At 51.5% G+C, this 18,475-nt stretch overlaps 1 protein-coding gene across 1 annotated transcript; it reads right to left on the bottom strand.

The window, feature by feature from the left end:
• Positions 1-168: 168 nt before the first annotated feature.
• On the bottom strand, positions 169-16,843 carry LOC119111863 (lactadherin). The gene is made up of 10 exons (XM_037235701.1): positions 16,600-16,843; positions 11,539-11,613; positions 10,515-10,708; positions 9,563-9,685; positions 8,941-9,079; positions 3,116-3,256; positions 2,593-2,765; positions 2,135-2,327; positions 1,549-1,782; positions 169-1,119 (listed from the first exon to the last, which is right to left on the bottom strand). Exons 2-10 carry the CDS (start codon positions 11,609-11,611, stop codon positions 848-850), a joined length of 1,542 nt encoding a protein of 513 aa, XP_037091596.1. The 5' UTR covers positions 11,612-11,613; positions 16,600-16,843; the 3' UTR covers positions 169-847.
• Positions 16,844-18,475: the final 1,632 nt, after the last annotated feature.

The raw sequence follows: 18,475 nt of genomic DNA, 5'->3' as shown, positions 1-18,475 counted from the left end.
TGCGTGCGTGCGTGCGTGCGTGCGTGCGTGCGTGCGTGCGTGCGTGCGTGCGTGCGTGCGTGCGTGCGTGCGTGCGTGCGTGCGTGTGTGCGTGTGTGTGTGTGTGTGTGTGTGTGTGTGTGTGTGTGTGTGTGTGTGTGTGTGTGTGTGTGTGTGTGTGTGTGTGTGTGTGTGTGTGTGGTGTGTGTGTGTGTGTGTGTGTGTGTGTGTGTGAGCGTTGTCGTTTACTTCGCCGAAACGGCGTGGTATGTGAAACGAGCAAGGAAAGAGTAACAGCGCCAGTAGCAAGGCAAGCAACAACATACGCCTTCGGCCGAAAAGTCTCACCGTGGCCGTAATCGTAAGTCCAGTGACTATAACTATGCATCATCTTAGCAAGCAAGCATGCCATGATGTTGAGGCTGTAAAATATGAACATGATGGCCGCCGCGTCGACAGCGGGTCGATGGTGATACATTACGCGGGATGCAGACATGTACTGAAGGGAAACGTAAGGGGTCGCTCACCGTAGGACGACCCAGAGACATCGATTCAAAGCGGCGATAAGAGGTAAAGGGGGATGTTGAGGATGTACAATGACCAGTATTTCCACTGACGCTGTTCGCTATGATGTTTCACTGATCTAATACACCAGACGTGGAATGGCCACGACGCCACAAGACGCGTCACACTGAAGTCAAGCACAGGTCGGCAACGTGCTTGTCGCCATTCCAGGGCCGATGACTCCTGTTCGCAGCATTCCGCTAAGCTAAGTGCGTCTGATTTAAGCCTCGACAGCCGGGTTTTCGAGTCTTGGTCGGCGCTGACGCATACCAGCGCCGCCCGTTTGGCACTGCTCACTCTGGCTCTAGTACACCATCACCTCGCACAGGATGGCCGTGAAGAGCTTGCGCCAGCGGTTAGGCACGCCATACGCCTTGATGTAGACGTAGCGGCCCTGCAGCTCCCTGGGGCACGGCACGTGCAGACGGGGCCGGAACAGTGCGCTGTTGTCTCGACTGACATAGTCGCACTTGCTGCCCGACCTAGCGTCTACGCTGACCACGTGCTGCTTGTTGCTGACGTAGACGCTCAACTTATCCAGGTTCAGGGCGTAGTCGCGGTACTGAGTTGAATTGTCTGCAACACCAGAGCAAACTTATCCGATGTTGAAACCCAAAGTCTGTTTGCAGAAGTTATGACATGCCAATTCGTGTCGGTAATACCGTCTTGGCCATCGTAGATGTTCAAAACGTTAGTTGGGCAAAGAGAAAATCGCGATAGTTGTGTATTGGCGTGTGGTAGCACATCGAAGTTCAGCTTTCCTTATGTTGACGTCTGCAAGGCATACGTTCTCTTTATTTCACCGCACGCGTTTTGCATTCTCACTTCCGTCTTCCCTACCGCACACGCAACGAGCTGTGAAAGCGTCGATAAGGGCTCTCCATCATTGTTGATCGGTCACCTTCACATTTTTTTCGCGCCAGACTGTGTCACTTACCTTGGCCTTCGCCGTCCCATGGTATGCCACTCACCTTCGCCTTCGCCGTCCCATAGCGTGCCACTCACCTTCGCCTTTGCCGTCCCAGAGCGCCATCACCACCCCGTTCATCTTCCTGCGACGTCCCAGATCGACCATCCAGACGGGGTTGTCGACGTAATAGTTGTCGAGGATGGCGCACTTGTTGAGGTGGTTACTCTCGTCGCCGTCCACAGCCAGCTTCGAGTTGCCGTAGGTCCAGTCCTTCCATCTCTGGCGCTTGTCATTTACCCAGGTTGGCCGCTGGTACGCCATGTTCTCAACTGCAACATGCAGTCAACACGCTTTGAACAAAACAGACCATGACAAACCAAGATAGCTCGGACCACACGCCCGCAAAAAGTAAGATAGCTCGGACCACACACCCGTAAAAAGTTACCGTGATGGTCGCACTGCAATGCATCTTAAATATCTTTTATTGCAACGTGATGTGGCCGACCCAAGTCTGTAGATGAAGCTAAATGTTACTTCCGTTATCGTGGTCTATTTAAAAATAGAAGAAAGCATGTAAAAGATCTCACTTGTCCTAGCTGGTTCTAGACTCGGACAAGCATTGGCTCTTGCCCAGAAGTACTCATGTAACTCAAACTAGAATCTTTCCCGTTCCAAACTCACGGCAGGGTGACCCCTGGTTGACTCGGATGTAGCCGGGGCCACAGGCACCTCGATTGGGACAACCCAGTACTCCTGCCCTCATAGCAATCTGCTTGTGCCAGTCAACAGGGTGAAGCCGGATATAGCTGGCCACAAACGGCTGGTTGAGGTAGTGGCGTCGCTCGGTGGCCCTGTCCATATTGCCGGCAAACACCTAACGAAGAAAAGACCAGGACAGTAAACGCTGCGCCGACGCCAGGGCAGTAAACATCATCGACGCCGGACCAGTCAAGATCGTCGACGCCTGACCGGTCAAGATCACCGACGCCAGGCCAGTAAAGGTCACCGACGCCAGGCCAGTTAAGATCCCCATCACTATCGTTGGAACACTCTCTGGCTCGAGTGAATGACAACAATGAAAGTGTTGCTGATTCTTGAAAGTGCTTTGAGGCTGATCATACCATGTGTCTTCTGCTGACCTTTGGGTCGAGGTGGTTGTCGTCCTTGTAGAAGTGCCAGACGACGCTGTTGTTGCTGTAGGACAAGCTGTACTGAGTGACGTACCGCTGTCTCCTTCCATCTCCGCGGCCCAAGGTCAAGATGCCGGTCACCTTGCGTGGCGGGCCAAAGTCGAACTGAAGCCACTGATTTCCTTGGGGAAGAGAAAAAGCCATTGTAAGGGCTGCGTGTGATCACATGGTGAACTACTTGGGACACATGCATGTGTAGACCATGTTTTGGTTGCCTGATAAATCTGCATGCCGAAATAAAAAAAATTATTTGTCTTTGTATCTCAATCAGTTGTCATGTCTTACCTAAATAGGCATAAAACCCTGTCGTGTCCATCTGTCTGAAGCGCCAGCAAACTCACAACTGCTCAAGACACTTAAATCTGTCCCTTAACAGGCCTTGTTAATGCAGATAATTGTTTGATATTGTGCGTTGCCAGTAAGGCCAGGTTTGGACACACGGAACTTTGTCCTCCAGCCCTGCGCTGCTCACTGTTTTTGTGCCTGGAGCACCAGGCTGAGCTACTGAAGATGACGCCGTCCTCTGGCTGGCAGGATCGTCTCCTCCGCCAGCGGGGCGAACTGGAGGCGGTCACCTTGGCGTGTGGTGGCACGCTGATCAGCTGACGACACTCTGAGACAGAACACGACCATAGTGACGTCACGCTGTAAGAACAGAACGGAGGGCAGCTGACCACGCTCTGAGACGGAACGCAACAGCAATGGTGACGTCGCGCCGTCAGAACAGAACGGAGGGCAGCTGACCACGCTCTGAGACAGAACACGACAATGGTGGCGTCACTCTGCCAGAACAGAACGGAGGGCAGCTGACCACGCTCTGAGACAGAACACAACAACAATGGTGACGTCACGCTGTCAGAACAGAACGGAGGGTAGCTGACCACGCTCTGAGACAGAACACAACAACAATGGTGACGTCACGCCGTCAGAACAGAACGGAGGGCAACTGACGACACTCTGAGACGGAGCACGACAATGGTGACGTCACACTGCCAGAACAGAATGGAGGGCAGCTGACGACGTCTGGGAAGGACACAACAGTGATAAGCTGACGACATTCGGGGAAAACAAAACAGTGGTCCTGACGACATACGAGAAAAGACAACAGTGTTCAGATGACGACACAACAAACACAACACACAGTCCAAACGGGAAAACGAACTGAGCACCAGCCCGCAAAAGGACGGAACAACGAAAAAGTAAGACCGAGTCGTCCACGCGCCGGAGCATAAGTCAGCTAAAAACACGCTAGCATTGCACAGTAGAGCGCTGGTCAATTGCATGCCTGCTGGGCCTTTGGACGGTGTAGAAACCGGGATACCAGTTATCCAACAAAATCTACATCAGTTGTGGTGTGTCGTTTCGACTGGGGAAGAGCTTCCCTACGCCTCTTTGCAAAAGGACGTCCAGTTCAACCTGGCTCAGGCGGATCTAGTACTCCAACTTAGGGGCCGAGGTAGCAACGCCGAGTTGGGAGGGGGAGAGCCAAAAGGTATCATTTTTATGAAATAAATTTACATTTCATTTGTGATCAAATTTTCTCAAGCAAGTGGTTTCAAATAAATTTCGCTGTTGCAAAAATCGCTCAGCTTTTCTTCGAAACCCACGAATGTATCTTGCTACCCAGCCATCTCGCTACCATGGGGGACATGGCCCCGTTGCCCCCTCCCCTGGGTTTGCTCTTGATCGGCTGATCGGCTGGCTCATGATCTCTTGGTAACAGCTGAGAGGTGACAGGCACACATCAGCCTTGTATGCCTGTCTGATTTGATTATCCGAGCGTTTAGTACATGCATACCATGATAACGCGCAGATTTGTAACGTGCGTGAATAAACTTGACGGTCAATGTACACATGTGCGTTCAAGCCCCACGACCAGCATACTAGGATGCTGAGTAATTGCGTAAACTATTCTCGCAGAAACCTACTCATTATTCTGCACACAGACAAGGGACGGTGTTTCCTCTTCATCATAATGAAAGGCAATTTTCGGAAATGTTGCGTGCAAACTATTGGTTCTTTACGGCGTGTAATGTCTTGACCAGATTACACCATGCAGCGATGTTAATAGCTTAATTTCGGTTCCAGACGCACGGTGAACTATGCCGAATAAAGCATTCTAATCGCATCTAATGGCACTATTTTATCAAACATATCTTCTCATTCCTGGACTATTCCTATCATAGGCGTAGGAGCGTTTCAAAAAGTGGGGGGCCAAGCCCAGTGCGTACTTCAGGAAACCTTTTTTTGGAAAACATGCCCGATGACCGAGGAGGGTGAAGTAGAGATGAAGGTTATTATTCTTTACTCAAATGTAATGACGGCTATGCTAGATATGCATCTAGAACTGTTTCTCAGTGGTTTCACACTCTTGCCTATCCGACTCATCCATGGCATTCGGAAAATAAAGCTTTCCAGCTTCCCAAGATCATTCGTCCATTTCAACGTTGTCTTTCCTGGGGAGCCTAAATTCCACGAGCGGATAGGCATTTTGGGTCATTGAGGAGGCATCTGTCTCCACAGGATAGATGCCAAAATATGGGCCTAAGCATACGCTGGTGAGAATTTTGAAAGTGAAGAGATGGCTTACAGCACAACAGATTTTGCATGCGCCTCATTTCGCTGGCTGCTTTTCAAGAAATAAGACTTGTCACGCCATTTTAGGCGGAAACAAGTTCGGAAACTTGAAACTGCCAAAAATCAAGTGACAAAACCCATAGAACTGGAGATTCTCCTTTGAAAACCAAGCCGCAGAATGAGGGCCCTTCTGTCACATATTCCTTGTCTGAGACCTGCTCCCGTCCGCCGTCGGTGGCCACTGCCCTGGTCCGGCTGTCTCCGATTGACGGCCGTGAACTGATGGCATGGATGCTTTGTTGCAAATTTCTGGATCAGCATTGCTACTAATTGGGATGTAAAACACGTGTTGGACACCTGCAACGGTGCTTTTTCCGAATTATCTTCCCTTACACCACACTACCCCAGAAAAAATGTCGCCGGGAAGCTGCCTACTTTAGGTATGAATTGGCCCAATGGAGATTTATTTGCACGTCATTCAACGTAGATGACTTGATCTGCTCTGGTGTGTTGGCAGGAGGTAACCAGAGCCTTGGTAAGAGGAACACAAGGTTGGCAAAAACCCCCTTTATGGTGATCCCCCCCCCCCCCCGCCGCCACAAAAAACATCCCCGGCCACAATCGACTTGTTCACAAGGGACACGGTTTTCTTCGTTTTATTGTTACTTTTACGTTGTAACTAGAACATAAACCAGAAGCTACCGTCAAATCAATTCTGTTTACATTTTAACACGCGCCTGGGTTGCCGGCTAGATACCTTTTGCTCGGGCCAGTGGTCAATTTGACCCCCTGAGATCTCGGGAACTAAGGGAGCTATAAACACAAAATTCACAGGGTGTGTTGACCTGTGCGTGAACTCACTTAGGCCAAAGTTTGAGGTTCCTAGATCACGACTTTTGGGGCAAATAAAGTCAAACAAGGTCAAGTTCCAGGATGGTCTCTAAAGTGGCCCCAGAACCTAGATAACTATTTCTGAGCACAAGGTCACATGTTCAGTTCAGGTCAGTGACCTTGTTTGACTTTTTGAAGGTCATGGTGACAAAAATCATGTAAGACTGCTCTGAGTTTTGCATTTGAATAAGCCAGAAAGGTTACGCTAGGCAGTATGTTTTTAAAAACAAAACGTTGACATGCGTCATTTTAGGTCAATGACCTATTTGACCTCTAAGAAGTCCATGGACGATGTATAATGCGGTTCCTGCTATCAATAAATTCGAAAGTGAGCACCAGAAACTATCCCATAGAGCAAACCCTAGAGTAATAAAACAGGTCGGTTTTGACCTTGGTCTGACCTTTATACCTACCCCTAGGTCAACGTAATTTGCTCATGTAATACTTGTGTTGCTTAAGAAAGGATCTCAGATATGTGTGGCTTCGTCTACCACTCCAATGTTGCCTCAGATTGAACGATTCCCTAGAAGTCGAATTCGCTGAAACCATGGCCTGACTTTGACCTGCCATAGGTCAAAATCAAAGGACAAGCTTTTGATGCCAAACGATTGGCTATTCAATGGTCTACAGCTATGCAAAACATGGTGCGGTTGCGCCTCGCCGTTCAGAAACCATTCTGGAAAAACCTTCGGGGGGCGGGGGCGAGTCAATTTGATCAATTTCACCCCCACCCGAGCGCGTGTTCAGATCAATAACCTGCAGAAATCAGGCGTTTAACGACTGCATGGAATAAATCACCGGTGTCCTTAATTTGCAATGGCTTAATGAACTCTTTCCAAACCGATAGAATTCAGAAGCTTTTTCGTAATATTTTATCTGCGTTCTACGGGCATTGAGGACATCGGGAAAGTAGGCTGTAGATTGATACGTTTAATCGAAATTTGAGGGTGAAAATTTTGATTGCAGATCGAGTGGCCAACACTGGGTATTAACATCGCCAAGCCATGCTGGTCTGGAAATGTTTAACATTTAGTCAGAATCATTTTGTGATACAATTTATATCACGTGATTTTTAACATGCGCGCTCGCAAATCGTAATAAAAACCTCGACACCAGGTGTTGCAGTCTCCATAGTCGGCGGAGCACCAGTTCAGTGGTTAACTTTTCGTCATGATCCACCGGTGGACGTAAATGATGACGGTTCCGAAATAATTACTTTTAAACACTTGAATCGGTTAGTAATAACAGTTGCGTGACATAATTTTGAGCATGAGTAATCGCAAATCTTAGTTTAAAAAATATCGACACCAGGCATTGCAGTTTCCGTAGGCCGCGCAGCGTCGGTTCAACAGCTAATATTGAGCCGTGGTCAACGGGTGGACGAAAATGATGACGCTTCTGAAAGAAGTACCTTTGAACGCTTCAGGACATCAAATCTTACATCTACAAGGCAGTCTGGGCGCATATTTCACGTGTGCGATTTTTAGACTGATGATAAGAACGGATTGGCCCTTAAAGCACCGCGAACTGGTGCTGGAACCTGGTGGTGGAACTAGAAAAGTAAAGGTAGATTCTCTATCATCGCGTTTCTCTAAATATTAGTCTGTCCAGAAGACAGATTAACACGGCGTCCGCCGTCTGGTGGCACTTGCAGTGGCCGATGCCGTTCGGTTTTACGGGAGCTGCAACCCAGACCATCGCTGTCGTTGCTCTCAAGGTTGCGGACGGGCATGTTCAAACCTTTTATGTACTTTTTTCACTAATCCATACAGAAAAATGAACGTTCGTAGGCAAACATTGTTCCTTTGGGATGCCCTTGTTCGTTTTCTTTGAACTCATTTTGACCTACTCTTCAACAATAATGAGACCTTCACTCTACTCAACAATAACGAAGCCTATTATTTCCTTCCGGGCAAGGGACCCCTTGAGAAGAACACCAAGAGCACATTACCGGTTCCGTTCAAGAGCTGAAGGGCCACTCCGTCTCATCGCGAAGCGTCTTCTGGCTGTCATTCTAGCCACACGGGGTGGGATCTCCTGGTCGATACGGAGGCCATTGGAAGGATATATTTTATCACACTGTTCCCCTCCCCGATACGGGAGGCCTTCTGACCCGCGCAGTTGGCCCCGGATCAGCTCAGGAACCCTCCTTGGCGCAACAACATCTCTGATCGTCAAAGGTAGTCTAATAATTGTCACACAGGCTCCAGTTCCGTGTTTTTCTGTTTTCTTAAGAGATATTGAGGAATCCCTGAACGTAGATGGTAGACGAAGTGGGGTCCTAAGCTTGTATTGACGTGGCTAATCCATGTCCGTCTTAAAATGTTCAAGATTCAGTCAGAATTGATTACTGGTACAACACTGTGTAATATGGTTTTGAACATACGCGCTCGCAAGTCATAGCAACAACAGCCTGAACGCCAGGCGTTGCAGCCTCCATAGGCTGCCTGGCGTCGGCCTGCGGCTGTGACACTAAGCGATGGCCAATAAGAAAACAAAAAAGTTGACGCATCTTGAGGAAGATGACTGGTGAACTAGGTAAATCAGCATGTATATCTAAATGTGGTGCAAAAGTAAACTAAACACACCCTTAATCTGAAAAGTGGGCGACCAGTTAACACTGCTGGCCCCCACCCTGAAAAGTGTGGGGGGGGGGGGGGCATGGCCCCCCTGGCCCCGCCCTGTTCCTACGCCCATGATTCCTATTAAAGACGTTGCATGTCGGCAGCCTATACCGGCTGAAAATCTGTCATGGATTTTAAAGGCAAACCCGAACATGCCACACACACAAGGTTTCACATTTGCTGCTGCTGATGGGCCATGGCTTACCTTGGCAGCCGATGAGCTCCAAGCGCATGCTGGGGTGGCCATGCCACTCCATCACATGGACGCGCACGAACCGAGCTGTGATTGGCTCGTCCAGGTACAGGTGACGCAGCGAGTGTGAGTCCGTGTTGGCTGAGAACGTCTGCGGAGGCCATAATTAAAGCCGCGACTATTAAAGCTGCAACGAATTGCTAGCACAGACAAACCAACGTTTCATAAATGTGAAGTTTATCTAAAACGCTAGTAAGAGAGTTCTTCAGCTCCTGTTTTCGCGCGATGTGGGTTCTTAAACAGCAGGTTATCATTGAAACACATAATCTACTGATCACACTGCATACATTGAATATATGCATACACTGCATATATTGAACATATGCAGTGTCCGTGACGCAAACATGCAAAAAAAAACTGTTTTAAAAAAATAACAAACCCTACTGTGGTTCAAGTATTTTCCTAATATTTTTTAATGGTGGCTCGATCTATTTTTTCAATCAGTCTCTGACATAACCAATGCCGGCTAGTGCCACCAGCAGAGCTTCTAATGCTGATATATGGCGATGATTATCACGATTGCGCACACATACGCACTCGTACACGTGCTTTTCGTAAATTATTTTCTGCATACCTGTTTTTTTCCGTAGATGTCGTTTGTGAACTTCCATGTATAGGCGTCATCGCTGTACGACAGAACAAACTTGGTGACCCACTGCTTCCCATCGCCACGTCCCTGGGTCATGACGCTGGAAATCTGCACGAGAAAGCCAGTGTCAGCAAATGCGGCACAAACGTGATAATAAGGTCCGACTGCATCATACGTAAGCATACCGGACCCGGAAAATAAGCGTTCTAATGCAGACATGCAAGGCGTCACGTTATCACAAGTTGCGCGGTTTCTGCTGAATCAGGCGCAACACTATGACAAAAGTACTTGAATATGCCTTGATCATACAACATAACTAAAGGGTGTCAGTCTGTGTGTATTTTTCCGAGCGTATCTGTGCGTCATAGTGGCGCAAAAAGGTACTAAATCATCGAAAAAGGCACCGGGTGTATTTTTGGGTGACTCTCTAGCTGCAAAGGTATATAATGTGGAAGAATGGACCTTCGCTGTGAATTACCATGATCAGACAGTATGTGGTCAAATGCCGATCACCCTATCCAAGTTAACACCATGACATCACCACCATTCGCCTGGTTTGACATCGATCGATCGGTGACAGGTGTCTGAAAGTATTATGTCACCAATATCAGCAAGAAGCACCTAGCTAATACATGCCTTGACCCAGCTGATCAAAACAAAATCCGGCCATGAGCCCACTAATCATAAACCGGTATAAATGGGTCCCTCTGGCCGTAACCTAACCTGACCCAAGATATAAAGATCACTTCACTACGCTCCTGCCCTGACCTGACATGACCTTCATGCCACCATCCATGAGACTATCTCATCTTGGACCTGTTATTCAGGATATCAGCTCTGCTCCACTGACTGTGACTCAACCCCGGACCACACTGACCGTGGCCTGACCGCTGCTCCGGACCCCACTGCTCGTAGCCTGACCTCTGACCCCACTGACCGTGGCCTCGACGCCGAGGTCGATGAGTAGCCACTCGGCCTCGCGCTTGTAGCCGGCGCACCAGGCCCGTCCGCTGGGACCGTGCAGCCGGGCGTACTTGGTGTTGCAGTTCTTGTCCGAGCTGAGGGTGCTGCTGGCCGCCACCTGCCAGTCCTCCACCTCCCCCGTCATCAGGCCCAGCGGCTCCGAGCACCCTGTGAAATCAGAGCGGCTGTGTTATGGTTGAGGCTCGTGAGGATGCCACCAGTCTCTTGCGTCCTTCAGCACGGAACTATTACTATTTTGCTCGCTTCTAGAACAGGTACCCCTTTTAACGTTACGTATCCGTCCTCACGCGTTCTATGTTTTTGAAACCCTGCCATTTATTGTTATTACGTTTCTCCCGATATACACAATAAAAACCAGCTCATTTGTACAGATGTTACTCTCACCAGGAGGGAGCTGTTATCACTCGAGACTTTGCCAGGAAAATGATTGGCACTTCCTTGCCATCAGATGCAATACTAAGCTAGAGCTATGACACAAAAGCCAGTGGGCAGTCCGGTAAACAAGAAACCAAACGACACGCCTCTTGCTAATCAACACTTGCAGCCTGTCCCTTCATGACGAAGATAAAGAACCATCTGCAAGAAGTAGAAAGTATTCTTGAGGCGTACGTGGATGATATCTTCGTCCTCAGTGTTTGGGAGATTTTAAGACAAAACGTGTCCCCATACAATACAATGCAAACACCGTGTTTTCGTTATATAATATCAGATACATTCTCCTCACAGAAAATATGCACGTTGCATGCAAATATGCATGCGTGCACGTTGATTTCAGCGTTGCCCTCATAACCTTCGCAGGGCACTTGTTTCTTAAGGATAACAACCGTTCGCCGTTATCTATAAACATGCTATCATGCTCCTTAGCTCTCAGCTGGCCAGACAACCGCGTTGCTCCAACATGTCATGAGTTGGTGCGGTGAGCTCTTCATGCACTGTATTCAGCCCCTAAACAGCAAACTTGCCTTCAAAAATCTTACCGTCGACTGTGAGGGGGAAGACGATGGCGGTCCATAGGACCAAGGCGGATGCCAAATGCCACATACGCGTCATGCCTGCAAGAAGACAGTCATCAGCAAAGATCATGTTACTGAGCCAACCAGTTCAAGAAACCAGGTATACCAAGACTCACGGTCACGTTCAGACTGCACAACCTAAATTAAGAATAGATTACGTTGCGAACAACTTGCTCGCCATGTGCAAGATGTGACAACCCACCTGTCTGAGGTAGTACATGCCAAATAATACCCTGAAAATAGAACATCATAAAGATCTTACCGTCAAATAATTGCAGTGCTTTCGCCTTTGAGCGAACGGCCATCACCGTTACGGAGTTCTTTGGCTTTGCTCCGTAACAAAGCGACTATCACCGCGTAAATTAACTTTAAAGACAAATGTTGAACGAGCGAGGCATGAGGCCGGCTGTCTCGGCCCCATTGGACTCTGCTGGTCGTGCGTCAGCCGCCGTGGTGAGCAGACCGAAGCCTCGCAGGGCCGACAACGCCCTTGATCGACTAACCGGATCGAAAGTCTGCTCCCAACCCTCGACCGCGTCTGGTAACAGAGGTGCTGCGGCTTCCCGACCGGTCAGTGATTGCTCACTGCGGCGAGCAACACGCGCCAGTCCGCCTGCCTACATGATGCGCTCGCTTGCACGTATAAATGAGTAAGGCCCCGCCGTGCGGTGATCACCATGTAAGGAACCTTCACTCTCATCCATCTAGTTGGCAGTCTACGGAATGTGCTAATATAAAGTTGACGACAATTGAACAGAGACAATATGAACAAAACACGAATGATTTTCGCAGTGCTACAGCCGAGAACACCATCAAATACATCATATTGTACTTTGGTTGAGCGCCTTCGCAGAAAATAAAACGTATGCAACGAACACAATTCCAACCACACTACTTGACAAATCCAGCTAAAACCGCCGATTTCCATTTGCATTACCATACGAATGGACCAACAGCCTGAAGGGAGCAAAGAACAACTCCACCACCTGACAGCTGACTGCCGCCCGAGATCTGAACGCCTTCTAATCGGCCCTGACGTTCGCTTTCGTAACGGCTGACACGGAGTGAGCGGTGTCGGTCCGGCGCGCTGCCGTCCGGGCGGCGTTACTAACGAAATCAGGAAAACACTGCAGCGCCGTCCGATCCAATTAAACGGAGCACTCGTTAGCCAGGTGGAGGAAAGTGTCGCGCACTTTGTAGGTGGATAGAATCAGCCGGGGCGAGGAACGTAGTCCAGCTGTGTGCTTTTCGACAAACGTTGAGTTCAAGCGCCGAGCGAGGCTCCTCTGTCCCCAGTGCTCTGCACGACCGCTGTGAACTCTTCAGACGATGTTCGAGCTTCACTGGGGCGAGATAGATCTACGTGCTGTTAAGATGTGCGGTAAATTCGTAGATTTGGTGTCATGTACCTGAGTCTCATGAGACCAAAATTACGTGGGAGACTGGCTGAACAACTGGCCACAAACATGCCAGGCCAGGCCATGATAACAGTGCTGGCTGACCTGACCTGTCCAGCACAACTGATTTGCGACCGTCCGGCCGTGTCTATTCAAAAGCGACCTATTCAAGTACGAGCCTCATCTCCCAGCGCCTCCGTTTGTACGGCGTCCCCAATTTGCCGGCCTGTCCGCCACCGTGTCTGTTGCCCGCCACGCAAGTGAGAAACGCCCCGAGATCGGCATCGCGGCGCAATTTAGGGTCGGCCCGCCTCGCGGCCGTAAGTCACCGACGGCCGGCGGCGTCCGCTGATCCTATCACCGGCGGCTGGCCGTCCCCGCTGGCGCGCGCGACACTCACGACCCGTCATTACCCGCTCGTCAGCGGGCTGGCGGCCGGCGCCGCGACCGCCGCAGCACCGCACCACAAGTTAATTTATCGACTGTGATGGGCCGAGGTTGATTTGAGTGCCGCCGCTGACGGCTGCGTGCAGCTTGCGCGCTGAACAGGAGCTGCGCTGAGAGTCGGCCCCTCATCACCCGCCGCTCCCGGTCCGGATATTGCGCACGGTGTGTGAGTCGGGCCCATCCGGACACCAGCTGTACGGATACTCGCAGTCCGAAGTGATGGCGTTAACGTACAACGCAGCACGCAGGACGTTTCATCGTCGGCACCTACATTAGTAAGGATAAACATCCCAGGAAGTCTGATCGCAGACGCCACCGAGGTATTAACACAGCCCAAGCTGCCTGCTTGTCGGCTCGCGGAAATCGCGACCGGATTGTGAAGCCTTCCCGGGCCCACGCTTACCTGTTTAAGGCACGTTTCCAATTTGCACGTGGCAATTTGCGTGAGGTGTTTCATGGCCCCGGCGTCACACTCGCCATTTTTGGCGCCGCTTCCAGCGTGCTTTTATCCCCGAGTCCGCCTGTTTCGCTCGTTCCCGGCCGCAGATCGGTGTAATTTTGTGTTAATGGCCGGTTAGCGTCGGAGGTGGGGCCGGCGCTGCGGCCCTGTGATGTGGCGGCGACTCGACCCGCACCCGGCCGCCCGGCGGCCCGCCGGCGGGGCCCCAGCAGGTCCACGCCGCCCCGACCGCTCCCTCCACCGGCGCGACGGCAGGACGCAGCACAGGAGCATTGCTGGACATGGCATGTTCGTGCCAGAGTGATCCTAGTTCAGCCCGCAGTCCATTCTCTGACCGCTCCCCGAATTCGCGAGGCTTCGCCGTGCGCCGCCGGCACTGGGGCGCGGTCGGGCAGGTGCACGCCCCGGCAGTGTCAGGGCTCCTGTTTATTCGACTGGTGGTGGCCTTTGCCCAGACTCAGCAGTGACCACGAGCAGGCCGGGGCCGGCCGGAGCGTCGGCCGCAGCGACGGCCGGACGGCAATGGGCCGAACCGCATTCCATCCTTCACTTGCGGACGCTTTCTTGCTTTGTCCTTCCGCGTGGGGCACCGCCGCGCGGAAGCGGAAGCTTCGCCTCTAATATTAAGTCGCATTGCACTTCTATAAGCTGGTTGTGAACTTCTCACAAAAATCCTATGGCTCAGGTATGCTAGATTAAGCATAAATATTCCATTAAAAAATAATGGAACGTTGTTTACCATGACCTACAGCTGGCTATCGTTGGCCGTTGTGCGCAGCGTGCTCCCTTTCCTGCCTGCGGGCCCTTGAGAGCGCGGCATAAGGCTCGGCAGTCAGCTGACACCGCCGGCTCGCGGCCGCCGGCGTCGGGAGCAGGGCGGCCCGCTCGCACGGCACGTAGGGGGCAGGCGGCCGCCGGCGTGCCACAGCTTTCCACGCCTTATGGCTTCCGCGACTCGACTGGGGCGGGATTCCTCACGTGGCGTCTGGGCCGCGGTCGGATGCTGAGGCTGCGCTCAGGAGCTCAGCAGCTCAGCAGCTCGGGCGACAAGTAAGTGACAGTGTGGGGATGTTTGAAATAAGTGAACAGGTGACAGATCCCGTATGACAAAGGCATTCAGGCCGCAAAATGTTTACGCCATAGCTTGAACAGCTTGTTGATTCATTCTGGGAGTTATGACACATAAACAGCATTAAAGCCTGCTTTGCACGCCACTTTATGTAGCCCCGTAGCATAAAATATGGCCACGATTTACTTCATGCAGACATACAGCCAGTGAACAGCGAAATTTGGTCCAGCAAGCTGTATCGCAGCTGGTTGTCTTACTGTTGACAGACTGCGAAAAAATGTTCTGCTTTTTGTATCCTATCAGCATACGGTATGTACCATACCCGAGAAAGAGGGCGACGACGATTAAACTAATTACATATATTTGATTCCGTTTTTCTCTGTCTAGCCTTTGGAAAAGCCCAACAAAATGGAAGAGCTGTATTCAAATGAGACACAACGTTGGATATCATTGTCATGCAAAGGAGATATGACTGCTGTGGCAGATGCCCACTAATATGCCGTTCACGCAGGAAACGAACAAAATGCCACCAAGGGCATATCAGTCCTGCTGATGTGCCATTTCTCATCGCTTTGATAATGACATGTTTTTTAGAGCCATACACCTATCACAAATAACCACTTTCTCAAACGACGCCACCCTAATTGGCAGCTCTGTCATTCGGTCACGGGCTGTCAACCCCGCTCTACTTGTCGCCGCGGTGCGACCGCGGCCTGGCCTCAGGTCGATGACAGGTCAATTGCGGGGGTGAACCGCTGCTGTCAAGCCGGCTGGTCGCCCTCAGGCCGGGACGAACACGTCCGGTGCCTCGTCGCCGCAGGAGCCACAGTGACCGCCAGCGCTGGCACGTTCAAGCCCCGGTTACCGCCGGTAGTGGACGCGTCTCGGCGGGTGCGGGTGTCGCGGCCAGGAGCCGCGGTCACTGCCGGCAGTGGACGCGTCCCGGCGAGTGCCGTGGTCACCGCGGGAGTTCCGGTCACCGCCGGCGGTGGACGCGTCCAGCGGGTGCGGGGGTCGCGTGCGTGCGGCGCGCGAGTGCACGCCCGGCCCGTATCGGCCCCCGGCGCCAGCACCCGTGTCGACACCGATCTGTCCGCGTGATTAGGTGCCGGTTTGGCTGCTGGCTTGCGGATTGGGGCCGACGCAACTGCAATCCGAAAGCAGGAATTCGGGGGCAAGGTGCTCAACGCAGCCTCGACGGCGGTGGTTGGCTTGTTTTCCGCGTAGAACAACCGTGCACCGTACGTGTTCTTCGTATATCTGATTAATGAAGGGTCAAATCGGTTTGTCTTGAACATCAGGGTTTGTCATCTTCCCATCTTTTAACGTTTGCCCTTAAACACTTTTGATATAATTTATGCGGTTTCCAAGAATGCTATTAGTTGGAACCAGCGCGCCTACCGTTCAGTCAAATTATTGGATAAATAGTTATACCCACACCTCCGATTAGCTGTCTGTTCTAAAAAGCGTTCTGCACTTTCCAACCAAACATCAGCTTCCTTTGAAACCAGAGGACGACTTAGAAACGAAGGTCTTGGTATAAATGCCAGGAGACGATGGAGTAATATTTATTTATTTAGATGTGTGCCAATAAGTGAACAAGCCATTGCTACCTCCGAAGCCCGCGGAATATTTGCCCCTGTCGAGCTCACCTGTAATCAACGAGGCTGTGTGTTTGTCTACAGCTGACTCTCCATACGCGGGCCGCTGTCGCCCGTCACTGTTTGTCCGCGGGCGTCACTGGCGGGCCTCACCGCTCACATGGCGCCGCATCGGCCGCTCACAGACCGCTCGCCGACCCCCGTCCGGTGCCAGAGGCCCCGTCAGTCGACGCGTCACACACGCTGACGGCCGCCGCGTCCGCCGGTGCCGTTGGAGACAGCACGCAGTCACGCGGCCGGCGCCGCCCGTTGCCTCCTCCGTGTTCGGCCCGGCCGTCCGCTGTCGGCTGCCCGCCCCCTGACGGCGTCCGGAGTAGACTGAGGTCCGAGACGGGGGCCGGCCTGAGCGGCCCGCTCTCGCCCTCTGCCGGCCGCGCCCCCCGCACTCTGGCCAATCAGGCCAACGGAAACTAGACTGCGGAATCCCAGTACAACGTGCTGACAGGGAAGCTAGCAGAAACACCGGCTATCAGGTCACGAACAGGGACGGTGAACGATATCATTTCAAAATTAATCCGGGACGACAAGCCCTTAGATAACTTGCAGTTTGATTGCATTAAAAACAGATTCTTGCGTGCTGAAGAGTGGTTAGAGGTGACAGGTGTTCGTAACAAATTGTATCTTGCTAATTAAACGTTGTGGTTATTATGTAGTTTAGACCCGAATAATAATTTTAATTGCCCGATGCGGACCGGCCTCAAGCAGCGTGAGACGTGTTTAACGCTCGATAAGAGGCAAATTTTAGCATTTTTCACGTTTTCATGTCAGCACATTATAGTTATGAGAGCATTAAGCCCAGCACACTGTGGGAAACATATTACCAGTTGGGCCCCAACCACGGAAGCTGGAGTACTTGATGATGTTACGCGCAAGCGCAGAAGGCATCTTATATATTTACTAATGTAGCATAGCATGCCTCAGCTGTCTCAGGCCCATGTTAGCTTGCCTGGAAGCCCTGTTCCATGTAGTCATTTTCAGTGAGATATAAGTAAGCAATTTTATTCTGGCGCGTCCATAGTTTGGTGTGGACATCCCAGACGTGTCAGTGACTGAGTGACGCATGGATCAGTTGCAATGCATCCGATGAGCCTACTACACTTAGTACGCTGTCCTTTCAGCAAAGCTAAACTGAGTATCAATGGGGCACGCGTCGCAAAGTTCAGAAAAAGTCAGTTCTCCCGCGAGACAATTGACTATCACAGCCTTGCTAGACACGCGGGTGGCGAGCACAAGCAGACATGTTTCGCATGCCCACACAAGTACCTGTCATATGCCCCGCCAATGACTGAGGGACTGATACTCGTCCGTCTCGCCTTCCTTCTCATATAGACGGATCGCGACCCACCGCAGTTCATTGCCATCTGGCATGCCACAGCAGGCATCAGTGGTGCAAAAACCCAGCCGACACCGTTTATACTGGTGTGATGAGATACGTTCTGGGCGAAGGAACTTCGCTGAACATCGACCACGATTGACGTGGCCCGTCTTGCTATGAGCGTGGCCTGTGTAATGCTGCTTCTGATGCTGCCGAAGTGCCCGGCCGTGGTCGGATCTCTGGTCTAATGCCACAGCTGTGCTCGGCCGTCGTCGGGTCTCTGGTCTGATGCCACAGCCAGGCCCGGCTGTGGTCGGGTCTCTGGTCTGATGCTGCCGCCGTGCTCAGCTGTGGTCAGTTCCCCTGTCAGATGCTGTGGTCGTGCTCGGGTGTGATCGGGTCTCCGGTCTGATGCCGCAGTCGTGCTCAGCTGTGGTCGGGTCTCTGGTCTGATGCTGCCGCCGTGCTCAGCTGTGGTCAGTTCCCCTGTCAAATGCTGCTGCCGTGCTCGGCTGTGTTTGGGCCTGTGGTCCGAGAAGAGATATCAATATC

Source organism: Pollicipes pollicipes, unplaced genomic scaffold (genome assembly GCF_011947565.3).
Source record: "Pollicipes pollicipes isolate AB1234 unplaced genomic scaffold, Ppol_2.1 Scaffold_7261;HRSCAF=8764_pilon_pilon_pilon, whole genome shotgun sequence".
NCBI classification, from domain to species: Eukaryota; Metazoa; Arthropoda; class Thecostraca; order Pollicipedomorpha; family Pollicipedidae; genus Pollicipes; species Pollicipes pollicipes.
The sequence above is the reverse complement of the archived record's forward strand: the minus strand, read 5'-3'. Positions and strand labels throughout refer to the sequence as shown.

What these genes read in the sequence shown, in the direction of transcription:
- LOC119111863 (XM_037235701.1), bottom strand. Translation starts at nt 11,611, where the DNA reads ATGACGCGTATGTGGCATTTGGCATCCGCCTTGGTCCTATGGACCGCC. An exon ending in GGAGCTCATCGGCTGCCAAG is followed by an intron (nt 3,257 to 8,940) that starts GTAAGCCATGGC and finishes GTTCTGTCTCAG; the next exon opens with AGTGTCGTCAGCTGATCAGC. An exon ending in CAACCAGGGGTCACCCTGCC is followed by an intron (nt 1,783 to 2,134) that starts GTGAGTTTGGAA and finishes TGCATGTTGCAG; the next exon opens with TTGAGAACATGGCGTACCAG.